The 12,644-nt window shown below is 43.5% G+C and overlaps 1 protein-coding gene across 2 annotated transcripts in view; it reads left to right on the top strand.

The window, feature by feature from the left end:
• LOC145353870 (uncharacterized) overlaps positions 1 to 12,644 on the top strand; it is a 282,180-nt gene that overhangs the window by 148,116 nt on the left and 121,420 nt on the right. For both annotated transcript variants that reach the window (XM_080204779.1, XM_080204778.1), the window contains one exon: positions 2,648 to 2,851. In XM_080204779.1, coding sequence (XP_080060905.1) covers positions 2,648 to 2,851 — 204 coding nt within the window. The remainder of the gene's footprint in view (positions 1 to 2,647; positions 2,852 to 12,644) is intronic.

Raw genomic sequence — 12,644 nt, 5'->3', positions numbered from 1 at the left:
CAAACCAAGTTTCTCCAACCTCTCCTCATAGCTAATGCCCTCCATGCCAGGCAACATCCTGGTAAAACTTTTCTGTACCCTCTCCAAAGCCTCCACATCCTACTGGTAGTGTGGCAACCAGAATTGAACACTATATTCCAAGTGCGGCCTAACTAAGGTTCTGTAAAGCTGCAACATGACTTGCTAATTTTTAAACTCAGTGCCTCGGCCGATGAAGACAAGCATGCCGTGTGCCTTTTTGACTATAAGGTAGAAAAAATCCGAACGAGGCTAATGGAATGTTACGTGCTAGAATATACAGAGATGAAAGTTTTGTTGGTGTGATTAGATCTCATCTCAGCCTTTCCATTCCATTCTGGGAATCAGGCTTCAAGAGGATATATTGGAGTCTAGGGAGATCACACAGTATATCTTATTCATATAGACATCACATGAGTGGAATTTCCCCATCTGGCCCACTACAGGAGTCATAGCAGATGGGACACAGATCATGCAAAGATATGTTGACCTTGGGAGGAATATTGGGGTGAACACAGCTGGAAGATCCCACGCCATATGTTATATAGCCAGGAAAGATGTATAACAGCAGATATATTGCACCAAACAGATAACATGAGGAATTTTATGAAGATTACTCACGTAAGATTTTAGTTAATTATTAGGAAAGGCGATTACTTGATGCAGGTGAAACAAAATGTTATTATGTCCCCTTTAACACAGCAACTACGACAAATCTAGACTTACTTTCAACTTTATTGATTTACTCCCAGAGTTAAATGCATTGAAAGCACCAGCAGACAGGATGTGCAGCCCTATCTGGCAATCATAATTCATGCAAGTTCTGGACGCGATTAAGTGTCCTCTGTGCCAATCAGGATAATGATTCTCTTGCAGTGCTGGAGTTTTATAAAAAATGCATTTGACCCACTTTGTAACACTGAAAAATAGTCATTATAGATCAGTGGCATTTGGAAACAACTGATTTATGCATACGCTATTTCCACAACTATTTGCCTTCTGCTTTTAGTAATTAAACGTATCCTAAAATATTTAACACCGTCTCTTCAACCCAAAGCACAGTCGGAATTCTAAATAGAGAGAGGACAGGAAGTGTTTGGAAATGGAAGGAATAGCAGCTGAAAGAGGGATGGTGTTGAGCTGCTGTTAGGAATTTAGCTGCTGGGTGGGACTCTGGCCAACAAAATAATCTGAAGAATATTTGCTGGGTTTTTCTTCTAGAATTCCCAAGAAGAATAATCATTTTGCCAAAGGTTTCCACGCAGCATCTTTTTAATATTCTAAATTTGTAGCAATGTACTTATTTTTAAAAAAATAATAATATTTGTTCAAGAGCCATGGGCATTACTGGATAGGTCAGCATTTATTGCCCATCCCCGATTGCCTTTGGTGAATTAGTAATTACTTTGACCCGTAGTTTTATTTTAAATCAACAACAGAATTCTAAAAATATTGCTCAATAAATTTACATTATATCTTTGACCAGATGCAAATCATAGAATCATAGAACCCTACAGTGCAGAAAGGGGCCCTTCAGCCCATCGAGTCTGCACCAAACACAATCCCACCCAGGCTCTACCCCCATATCCCTACATATTTTACCCACTAATCCTTCTAACCTACACATCCCTGGACACTAAGGGGCAATTTCTTAGCATGGCTAATCAACCTAACCCACACATCTTTGGACTGTGGGAGGAAACCGGAGTACCTGGAAGAAACCCAGGCAGACACGAGGAGAATGTGCAAACTCCACAAAGACAGTGACCCGAGCCAGGAATTGAACCCAGGACCCTGGAGCTGTGAAGCAGCAGTGCTAACCACTGTGCTACCATGCCGCAAATAAAAACAAGAGTCATAAAAGCCTTTTTGAAAAATGTTTTGGCCACTTTTGAGTCAAAAAAACCACAGAGCTGATTTGATTTAATTTATTACTGTCATATGAAATGGGACACGGTGAAAAGTATTGTTTCTTGTGCACTACACAGTCAAAACACACCGTTCATAGAGTACATAGGGGAGAAGGAAAGGAGAGGGTGCAGTGTCAGTCATAGTTAGGGTGTAGAGAAAGATCAATTTAGTATAAGGTAGGCCCATTCAAAGGTCTGATGGCAGCAGGGAAGAAGTTGCCCTTGAGTCAGTTGATACGTGATCTCAGACTTTTGTATCTTTTTCCCGACAGAAAAAGATTGGAGGGAATATGTCTGGGATACGTAGGGTCCTTGATTATACTGGCTGTTTTTCTGAGGTGGCAGGAAGTGTAGACTGAGACAGTGGATGGGAGGCTGGTTGCGTGATGGACTGGGACATGTTCACAGTTTGTAGTTTTTTTTGCATATACACTGTAGTAACTTCATAGATAGGCGACCACCAAGTTGATGAACAAACGGTTTATAGAAGAAAATAACTATTTACACAGGGGCAATATAAAAGCTGCTGTACCCCACGACTCCCAACATAGGGAACAACCCGTGCTGAGGCCCAGAATTCCGTCCAATTGGCCAAATGGGTCACATGACTCTCCAAGCACCCGCCCCCTTAAAGGGGCATGCTACCACATATGTGAGTTAGGAGAATAAAACCCTTTGTGTACTTAAAGTTTGACCGTCTTGTATTTTTCCCTGTACAGAATGCTGAGAAAGATAAAAAAATAGAAAACATTCCAAAAGTAGTTGAAGAACTAGACGTTGGGGAAACTGATGATGATAAAACTTCAGAAAGGACAACGCCTGGCAAAACTCCTAAGTCTCCGTTAAAAGGATCCAAAAAACCAAAGACCATGCCATGCAAGGTGGCCCTTCTGGATGGCACAGAATTTGAGTGTGAAGTGGAGGTAAGGAGCGATGTACAATTTAAAGAATATTCATTTCGAATGGGCTAAAATTTAATTGAAATGTTAAGCAAAGGAATGTGGTACAAGTGTGCTAAGCATTTGAATGATAAGATCACACAGCATAAATTCCAGTCTCAATATCAAAAATACAACAGATCATAACGAGCATTACATAAGAACATAAGAAATAGGAGCAGGAGTAGGCCATCTGGCCCTTCGAGCCTGCCCCGCCATTCAATAAGATCATGGCTGATCTGTCGTGGCTCAGTTCCACTTTCCCGCCCTCTCCCCATAACCCTTAATCCCCTCTCTTATCAAAAACCCATCAACCCGCTTCTTAAAAATATTTAGCGAGGCAGCCTCCACCACTTCAACGGGCAGAGAATTCCAGAGATTCACCACCCTTTGAGTGAAGAAGTTCCTCCTCAACTCCGTTCTGAACCGCCCCCCCTTTATCTTGAGGCTGTGCCCCCTAGTCCTACTGTCTTTTTTGAGCGGGAAGAGTCTTTCCACCTCTATCCTATCCATCCCATTCATCATCTTATACGTCTCAATGAGATCTCCCCTCATTCTTCTAAACTCTAATGAGTACAAGCCTAGTTTATTCAGCCTCTCCTCATAGCTCAACCCCCTCAACTCCGGTATCAGCCTAGTAAACCTCCTCTGCACTCCCTCCAAGGCCAAAATATCCTTGCGCAGGTGCGGCGCCCAAAACTGCACACAGTACTCCAGCTGCGGCCTCACCAATGCCCTATACAGCTGCAGCAAGACCTCCCTACTTTTATATTCAATTCCCCTCGCTATGAAGGCCAGCATCCCATTCGCCTTCCTGACCACCTGCTGCACCTGCAGGCTGGGTTTTTGCGACTCATGCACAAGGACCCCGAGGTCCCTCTGCACCGTCGCCTGCTGCAGTTTTTCGCCACGTAAGTAATAGTCCTTCCTACCATTCTTCCTACCAAAGTGGACCACCTCACACTTGCCAACATTAAATTCCATTTGCCATTTCCTGGCCCATTCGCCCAGCCTATCTAGATCCTTCTGCAGACTCTCCACACCCTCCGCACAATTTGCCTTTCCCCCAATCTTGGTGTCATCAGCAAATTTCGACACCCTACACTCGGTTCCCTCCTCCAGATCATCTATATAAATGGTAAATAGCTGAGGCCCCAGCACCGACCCCTGGGGCACCCCACTAGTCACCAACCGCCAATCCGAATAGCACCCATTGACCCCCACTCTCTGCCTCCTATTTGACAACCAATCCTCTATCCACGCTAACACCCTACCCCCAACTCCATGTCCTCTGACCTTCTGCAGTAACCTCTTGTGAGGTACCTTATCAAACGCCTTCTGAAAATCCAGAAAGACCACATCCACCGGCTCTCCTCTATCCACCGCCCTAGACACATCCTCATAGAACTCCAGTAAATTTGTCAGACACGACTTCCCTTTAATGAAACCGTGTTGCGTCTGCTCTATCAAGCAATTCCCTTCAAGATGCCTCGCAATTTCCTCCTTAATGACGGATTCTAACATTTTACCTACCACAGACGTTAAACTAACCGGCCTGTAATTCCCCGCCTTTTGCCTGGCACCCTTCTTAAACAACGGCGTAACATTAGCCGTTTTCCAATCCTCCGGCACTTCCCCGGAATCCAGCGACGTCTGGAAAATAACCACCAAGGCATCCACTATCACCTCCGCCATTTCTTTACTGTCATCATTGTTGCTTGTTTAGTTTTTGTCTTTTTTGATTCTTTAGCTTTGTGTTTAATTTAAAATGTTGGCCAAAACTTCATTCTTAATGACAAATAGGATGCAGCAGATTATCTCGGCAGTGCTAGAGGAAGGCTCCAGGCCTATTGAAATTGAAACTGGACCTTCATTGACATAGGACGTATGGTGGGAAGTTTTCTCGTTACGTGTTTTTCAATTTCCAGCTGCTGGCACTAGCCCTGGGAATATGGAGTGCGTGGAAGAGGGGCTGGGACTGTGGGGCGAACAGTTATCTGAAAGGGGAATGATTAGGAAGTTGGACAATGATTGAAGTGATTGTGCCGAAGGGAGAGAAGTGCTCAGAAGTGGGACAAACTGAGCACAGACATACAACGATTTTCAGCACTGCAGTTAAGCCGCAAGGAACATGCCTTCACTCTGCTGTTCCCATCCTAATATCCTGAAGTTGTAGTCATCCACAGGACTTTTTCAATGGATGTGCTGTGTCGTGCAGAGAATTCTCAATGGGCCAATTTCAGCATTCAACACGACCAGTACCTGGCATGAGCTGTAATCACTGCTGGTCTGAATCAGAGTGATGCATACTGTGTACCAGTGAAATAGCTATGCTTCTTGTAAAAACTGCATCACTGACAGGAACTCAACCTGTCTGTGTTTACTTCATGATATGATCGTGATAACTTCTGTTCATTTTAGAATCTTAGAGACACAAACTCCTGAAAAAAAAACATGACTGTAAAAGTGTTTTCTGACTTCCAGAACAGAATTGATTGATTCAAATGCAATATTACGTCAGTTAGGTTGCAACTTAACAAGAGTGAACAATGGTTCCTTTGGCCTCCTCCCAAACAAAACAAGATTGAGAAGTACTTTTTCAGTAAAGCCAGTGACCCTTCAACATGCAATGGAACTAAATGAGATCCAATGCTTTTGATGCGTGGCGTGTGGCATGAGATTTGACTTGGGTATTGTTTTCCTGTACTTGTAACAGATCTTGTCAGCTGAAACTGCGCCACAACAAAGGCAGTTAATTCAGTTAGGATTTTCTTTTCATACTCCAACCATTCCAGTACAATAGACGAGAGGATAAAGAAGGGAAATGCCATAGTGGCCTGTAACTTCTGAGCTCCAGGACAGCAAAAATGGGGGTTACCCTATTGGCTCTATTCTCTCTCTCCACAGATGCTGTCAGATCTGCTGAGTTTCTCCCGAATTTTCTGTTTAGATTCAGAGCTAACCCCATCGGTTTTAGCTAATTAAGACAGTGGCTTCTCTTTAACGATATCTCCTTATATCGAGTTAGTCCAAGTGTTGAACAATAATTGGTTAATTTAACTGTCTGTCAATTATAATTGGCACCTGACACTTTTTAGCATCTCCAGATGCTTACTGAAAGATCAGACAGTTCAGACAAGGCCTTATTCGTTACCCTATCTAATGAACCTTGTAAAGCCTTAAAGGTTTCCAGAGACCCATGCTTGATTTTCAAGATTGGCCCAGAAGGCACCATGTTGCAAATCTTACGATTTGTGGTCAGTGTGTTCCAAATCAAACGTTAATTATGTATAATTATAAAACATAAAGCATTACAAACTTTGTGTTACATGTTATATCATCAGATTTACTAATATGTCTATTGATTAATTAATTTAATTGTCTCATAATTAAAGCTCTTCATTTGACTAATCTGGCTGGTTTCCAATAAGCAGTAAATGTTTTAGTTTTTAAAATATCATCTAAATGAATTCAAAATACTTCTGACTATTTTAGTTCATGATGCCAAGTAACATATTGATTCAGGCTACAAAATGATCATCACACTAAAACTATTGATTTTGAAACCACCAACAGTATGTAATGTCATTTTTGAGTCGTTTCCAGAAATTAAATGTCTGTCTCCTTTAGATAGCCAAGTGCTGTTCCAATTTAATGACCAACTCGAAAGCATTACTTCACAATCAGTCTATCAGATTTGAAGCTGTTATGTCTTTTTCACCTGGCATTGAATGGGCTCTGACAGGGTGACTGTGAATATATTAAATGCTGCAGTGAAATGGTATTTGAGTTAGCATGGTACTTAAGGTGGCACAGTGGTTAGCACTGCTGTCACACAGCACCGAGGACCTGGGTTCAATTCCAGCCTCGGATCACTGTCTGTGTGGAGTCTGGAGTTTCCTCCCACAATCCAAAGGTGTACGGGTTGGGTTGATTACCCATACTGAATTGCCCCTTAGTGTTAGAGTAGATTCAGGGATACAGGGCAGCACAGTGCTTAGCACTGCTGCCTCACAGCATCGAGGATCTGGGTTCAATTCCAGCCTCGGATCACTGTCTGTGTGGAGTCTGGAGTTTCTTCCCACAATCCAAAGATGTGAGGGTTAGGTTGATTGCCCCTTAGTGTCAGGGTAAATATTGGGATACAGGGCAGCACAGCACAGTGGTTAGCACTGATCCTTCACAGCGCCTGTGATCCAGGTTCGATTCCCGGCTTGGATCACTGTCTGTGTGGAGTTTGCACGCTCTCCCTGTGTCAACGTGGGTTTCCTCTGGGTGCTCCGGTTTCCTCCCACAGACCAAAGATGTGCAGGTTAGGTTGCTTGACCAGTCCAAAGATGTGCAGGTTAGGTTGATTGGCCATGCTAAGAAATTGTCCCTTAGTGTCCAGGGATGCGTAGGTTAGAGGGATTAGTGGGTAATATATGTAGGGATATGGGGGTAGGGCCTGGGTGGGATTGTGTTCGGTACAGACTCGATGAACCGAAGGGCCTCTTTTTGCATTGTAGGGTTCTATGATTCTATGATAAATTTTCCCTCAGTGTATAAGAACAGGTGCCAGTGGGGCGACTGGGGAATTTTCACAGTAACTTCATTGCAGTGTGAATGTGAGCCTACTTGTGACCAATAAATAAACTTTACTTAACTTTAGAGCCTGGGTGGGATTGTGATCAGTGCAAGCTGAATGGCATCCTTCTGCATTATAGAGATTCTATGATTTATTCTTGTTATAAGATCGCTGTCTGTACCACATAATGGGTTCATAGTGGAAGAGAAATTCATTGTGGCTCGTTCTCAAAGTTCCTCATTGGGAGAGATCAGGGAGCAATTGTGCCCGTCTATTTCTCATGGCCTGAAATGTTGTGTAGCATGAGAAATCGAGCTTGCAGAGGAGAACTAAAGTCTCTTGCTGCAAGAGAAATGAGGAGCACATTGGATTTGATCTTTTGTCATGATCACATCACTTTCCTTATCCTACTGCTTTATCAATTTTAAATATATTTTTCTGAGGTCAGAACATTTTCTGCTAACCCTGACGGATTTACAAGGTCAGATTGGCTGAGCTTCAACCGATATATTTGGAGTGCGTCTGAAAACTGTAGATCATGTCAACTGTTTCATTTTGTATCATTTGTACTTGAGAGCAGTTAATTCTTGGTGCATCTGTGGTACACTCAGTTTTGAATTGATTTGATTCTTAAAGTTTTGAAAGTGGAACTAAATTGACTTTTTATTGCATTATCATTAACCTTTTAGTACGTCTGCATGGATACTTTCGGAGCCATTTTCTCGCACTAGTTCGATGTCTGAAGGAATCATTTTCCCTCTACTAGTGTAGCTGTGTGCAGCGAAGTATTGATTTCCATTTACAGTGTGTAATTTAGAAAGACCCAGGCAGAAAATGATTTGAAGAGTGTGGCCCTTGCCCTTGCCAGTCAAAGGTATGTGACCTGGTGGCGCAATGGGTTGGACCTGCGATCTTTCCTCTGTGAAACCTGCGTCAGACTTGGTCTCACACAGTTGGAATGGAAGTTTCTTCAGTCGACTGACTGTGAGAATCCAATGCAAAGTGTGTGTCGGGTCAGTCTTCATGGGCCTACTGCAACAACTTCTCCAGTTTGGCACTAATTGACAATGTCAGAAATCTGTAAAAAGAAATTGCTGTGCAGCTGAGAAAAAATGGCATTTGAGTAAATTAGAAAGTGCTCTTCTGAGCTTGAGGCTGTTGCGCACTGTTACTGTGGAGTAGATGGAGCTGTGCTACACATGTGCTTGAGGCTAAAACTGTCTGTTAAGAATTGAACATGTTCCATTTTCCATCATGAATGTTTCTAACTTTACAAGCATTGGGAAAAAAAACAAACCCTACATAATAATGGAACTGGAACTTCAAGGAAAGGCGACTTAATCAAGATGTACAAAATGATGAGGGACATGGACAGAGTGGATAAGGAGCAGCTGTTCGCCTTAGTTGAAGGGTCAGTCATGAGCGGACATAGGTTCAAGGTGAGGGACAGGAGGCTTCGGGGAAATATGAGGAAAAGCTTTTTTATCCAGAGGAAGGTGACGGTCAGGAATGCACTGCCTGGGAGGGTGGCTGAGGTTGCCTCACAATCATTTAAAAAGTACCTGGATGGGCACTTGGCTCAACTGACCTCCCACCTAATCCCATCTGCCAGCACTTGGCCCATAGCCCTGAATGTTAAGGTGTTCCTAATGTGTTGGAGCAGACTCGATGAGCCTGTCCTATGCTGTATGATTCTACAATTTGATGAGTGTTTCTAAAGTGAAAGAAAAAATGGAGAATTGGCCTCCAATTTTGTTTTAAGGGAAAGACCAGCTGTTCATAACAACATTTGCAGAAATAATGCTGTTTTCCATTGGGAATAAAGCGGATTGGATTTTAATGCACTTTCTGAAGAAACTGAAGTGGGTTCTTGGTGAAAAGATTCCAGTTAATCTGACGAGTGCCTCTGACACCAGGGGTGGTAGAGGAATTGTATTTTCTGTTCTTCCCTGAGCTCTGCTGTTGGAGATCCGAGGACAAGGGATAGACTTTAGCTGGAAAATTGATGCAAAATAAGCAAGGGTAACATGCCGTGGGAAAATAGGTGAGCACTAAGTGAATGAATTATCTCCTGATAGTGAATTTCTACGCCATTTGCAATATTGTAACATAAAAGCATTCACATCAAATCAAATAGCTAACTCTCACTTCACCCTGAAGCAAAAAAATCAATTCTGCCGGCACTGATTAGATTTTGAGTCAACTACAAATAAGCACAGGCCTAACGTGACTCTGGAATCTACTGCTGTTAGTGCGGAGAGCTTTGCTGACGTGAATCCAATAATGGCACAGCATTGGCATACTTCCTGTGGGCATGCTTTTGTGGTTGTAATCAGGAAGCACTTTTGCCCTCCACACATTTTCTCCCTTGGCATCTCCTCCTAGCCTCTTCCTTTTCTGCCTGAACCAAACATCCTCAAGACTGTCCTCTTCAATTATTCCCTTAATTTCCCCCTTGAACTTTCTTTGCCCTCTGCCACCCCCCGCTCCCCCTTTCTCTGCCTTCTTACAAAGATCTGCACATGGAAAGAAGACCGTTGTAAAGCAAGTTATTATTGATTTGGATATCCACTACTCTGCTCATTCACTTGAACTTGCTCCCAGAGATGTGAGGTAAAATGTTCTTTGTGTTAATGAGGTTAGTATAAAGGCAAAATACTGCGGATGCTGGAAACAAAAAATGCCAGAAAATTCCAGCAGGTCTGACGGCGTCTGTGGAGAGAGAATAGAGCCAATGTTTTTGAGTCAGGATGACCCTGGTTGGCTCTATTCTCTGTTCACAGATGCTGTCAGACCTGCTGAGATTTTCCAGCACCTTTTGAAAATGGTGCTGAACAGTTTGGTAGTATGGAATGTACATGCAGTATCATTTCTGTCTCTCACTAACTGCAGCACCTTGCCTGCTTGTAGACGGAGTTGGGACTGACAAATTAACATTTACCTTTGAATATTAAATGCTTTCATTAATTTTCCCAGCAGTTCATGAATGTCAACATACTCTGCTGCCGCTGTGCTCAGCTCCAGTAGACAGTTTTTTAAAATTTCTGTGGCAGATTGCACCACCACAGAAATAAAAAACTGTAACTAAAACACAGTTGTTCCAGAATGGATTCTTGTGTAGCAAGGGACAAGGGTAGAAGGCGCAGAATACTTGAAATACTGGTCCAATATGTGGTTCAGAATGCTGAAATGTCTGGATAGTGTGGACATGGCGAGGATGTTCCCATCAATGGGAGAGACTAGGATCCGAGGGCACAGCCTCAGAGTGATGGGACTACCCTTTAGAACCCAGGTGAGGAGGAACTTCTTCAGCTAGCGTGTGGTGAATGGGTGGAATTCATTGCCACAGAATGATATGTAGACCAGGTCATTGAGTCATAGAATCCTACAGTGCAGAAGGGGGCCATTTGGCCCATTGAGTCTGCACCGTCCACGATCCCACCCAGGCCCTATCCCCATAACCCCATGCGTTCAACTTAGCTGGCCGCCCTGACACTAAGGAGTAATTTAGAATGGCCAGTCCACCTAACCAGCACATCTTTGGACCGTGGGAGGAAAGCGGAGCCATCTGGAGGAAACACACGCAGACACGGGATGAAGTGCAAACTCCATGCAGCGAGTGACCCACGTCGGGAATCAAACCCAGGTCCCCGGAGTTGAGGCAGCAGTGCTAACCGTTGTGCCACCGTGCTGCTCCTTGAGCAGAAATAGATAGGTTTTTGATTGGTAAGGGGATCAAAGATTATGGGGAAAGGGCAAGAAAATGGGTCTGAGAAACACATCCACCATGATTGAGTGGCAGAGCAGACTTGATGGGCTGAATGGTTTAATTCTGCTCCTGAACCTATTGGTCGTACATGTCCATTCTTCAGCATCCCAACCGAATTGTTGATATTGAAATTCAGGCTTAACTGTTCAGCCAGTGGAACATATTTCTGTATATTTTTATAGAAACAAGATGTTCTGCTGAGAATCTCTACTAGCGCTTGTGTTTCTCCTGATGCATAGTTGGATAAAATCTTGCCTGTGGGGTTTCTGCGTGAGCCTTTTAACAGCAGAACTGAATCCACCATGGATTTCTTCCAGAGCAAAGAAAAAAGCAGCTGAATAGTTCCTATTAAATTGAATGTGTTGGAGTAGATTTTCCATCAGCCACCCAAGCACGAAACAATATTCCAGATCGGCTGCCCTTATGCTTAATTTTCATTCCCTCTGATTTCCATTAGAAATCGAAGTTGGGGGCTGCCTGTTGATTAGCGACGTCAGTTTTAGCTCTGGGTGCTAAGTTCAAAATCTGGCCCCATTGTCTGTCTTTCAGTTTGAAACAGTTTCTGCTGGGAAAGCTCTGAAGCTGCACTGCCAGTATGTTCTATTTTCATTCCCAGCTAGGAGGGAGAGGGTTGTGCGGAGAATGGTCTCTCCGCGGCTGCCAGTTCTTCTCTTCCTGTGTTATTGATGAGTTAAAAGGGTGGGTGGAATTAGTGGTCGGGTGCTGCTGATTTTTCTACCGTCTGTTCTTGCTCAGGCGGTGTGCCTTTTCAGGGTGTCATTTTGTGGGTGTGCCGCCTTGAGCAGGAAGGAGGGCTCAGCATCACCATCCTGTGTGTCAGGGAGCTGACATGACGCTCGTAACAACAGCTGGGGGCTCTGGAACAACCTTCAGTGGAAAGAGAGAGGGTTTTTCTTGATGTAGCATGAAAAATTTTTTATCCTAATTTAAGTGCCCTCAAGGAAGCATAAGAGCAACTGTTCCTGAAGCACTGTAGTTCTATTTTAACATAGCTGACTGACATTCAGTGAGTTTGGTCTTTATCTCCTAAGTTCACAGATAGGGACAGAACTGACCTCTTGACCCTTTCCCCATTAAGTGATTCATGAGTCAGTCTATCAGCCAACTATCCAACGCAGTTAGCATCTTCCGAAGTCAATGGTTGTCAAAGTTGGCTGGGCATGTTTCAGATTTACCAACTTTTTGCATTCTCTTGGAGGTAGTTTTCAAACTACATCTTCACTGATGGTGCATTTTATAAATCATCGTATTTGCACATCGCAGGTGACCATAGTTATTTTACGTAGCATGAATGTGTTGGATGAGTTTGACCCTGGAAGAAACCCCCCTCCCCGCCGCCTCCATTCATAGAATCATCGAACCCCAACAGCGCAGAAGGAGGCCATTTGGCCCCTCGAGCCTGCAGAGACAACAATCCCACT

Source organism: Carcharhinus amblyrhynchos, chromosome 16 (genome assembly GCF_965287045.1).
Source record: "Carcharhinus amblyrhynchos chromosome 16, sCarAmb.v2.hapA, whole genome shotgun sequence".
Taxonomy (NCBI): Eukaryota; Metazoa; Chordata; class Chondrichthyes; order Carcharhiniformes; family Carcharhinidae; genus Carcharhinus; species Carcharhinus amblyrhynchos.
The sequence above is the reverse complement of the archived record's forward strand: the minus strand, read 5'-3'. Positions and strand labels throughout refer to the sequence as shown.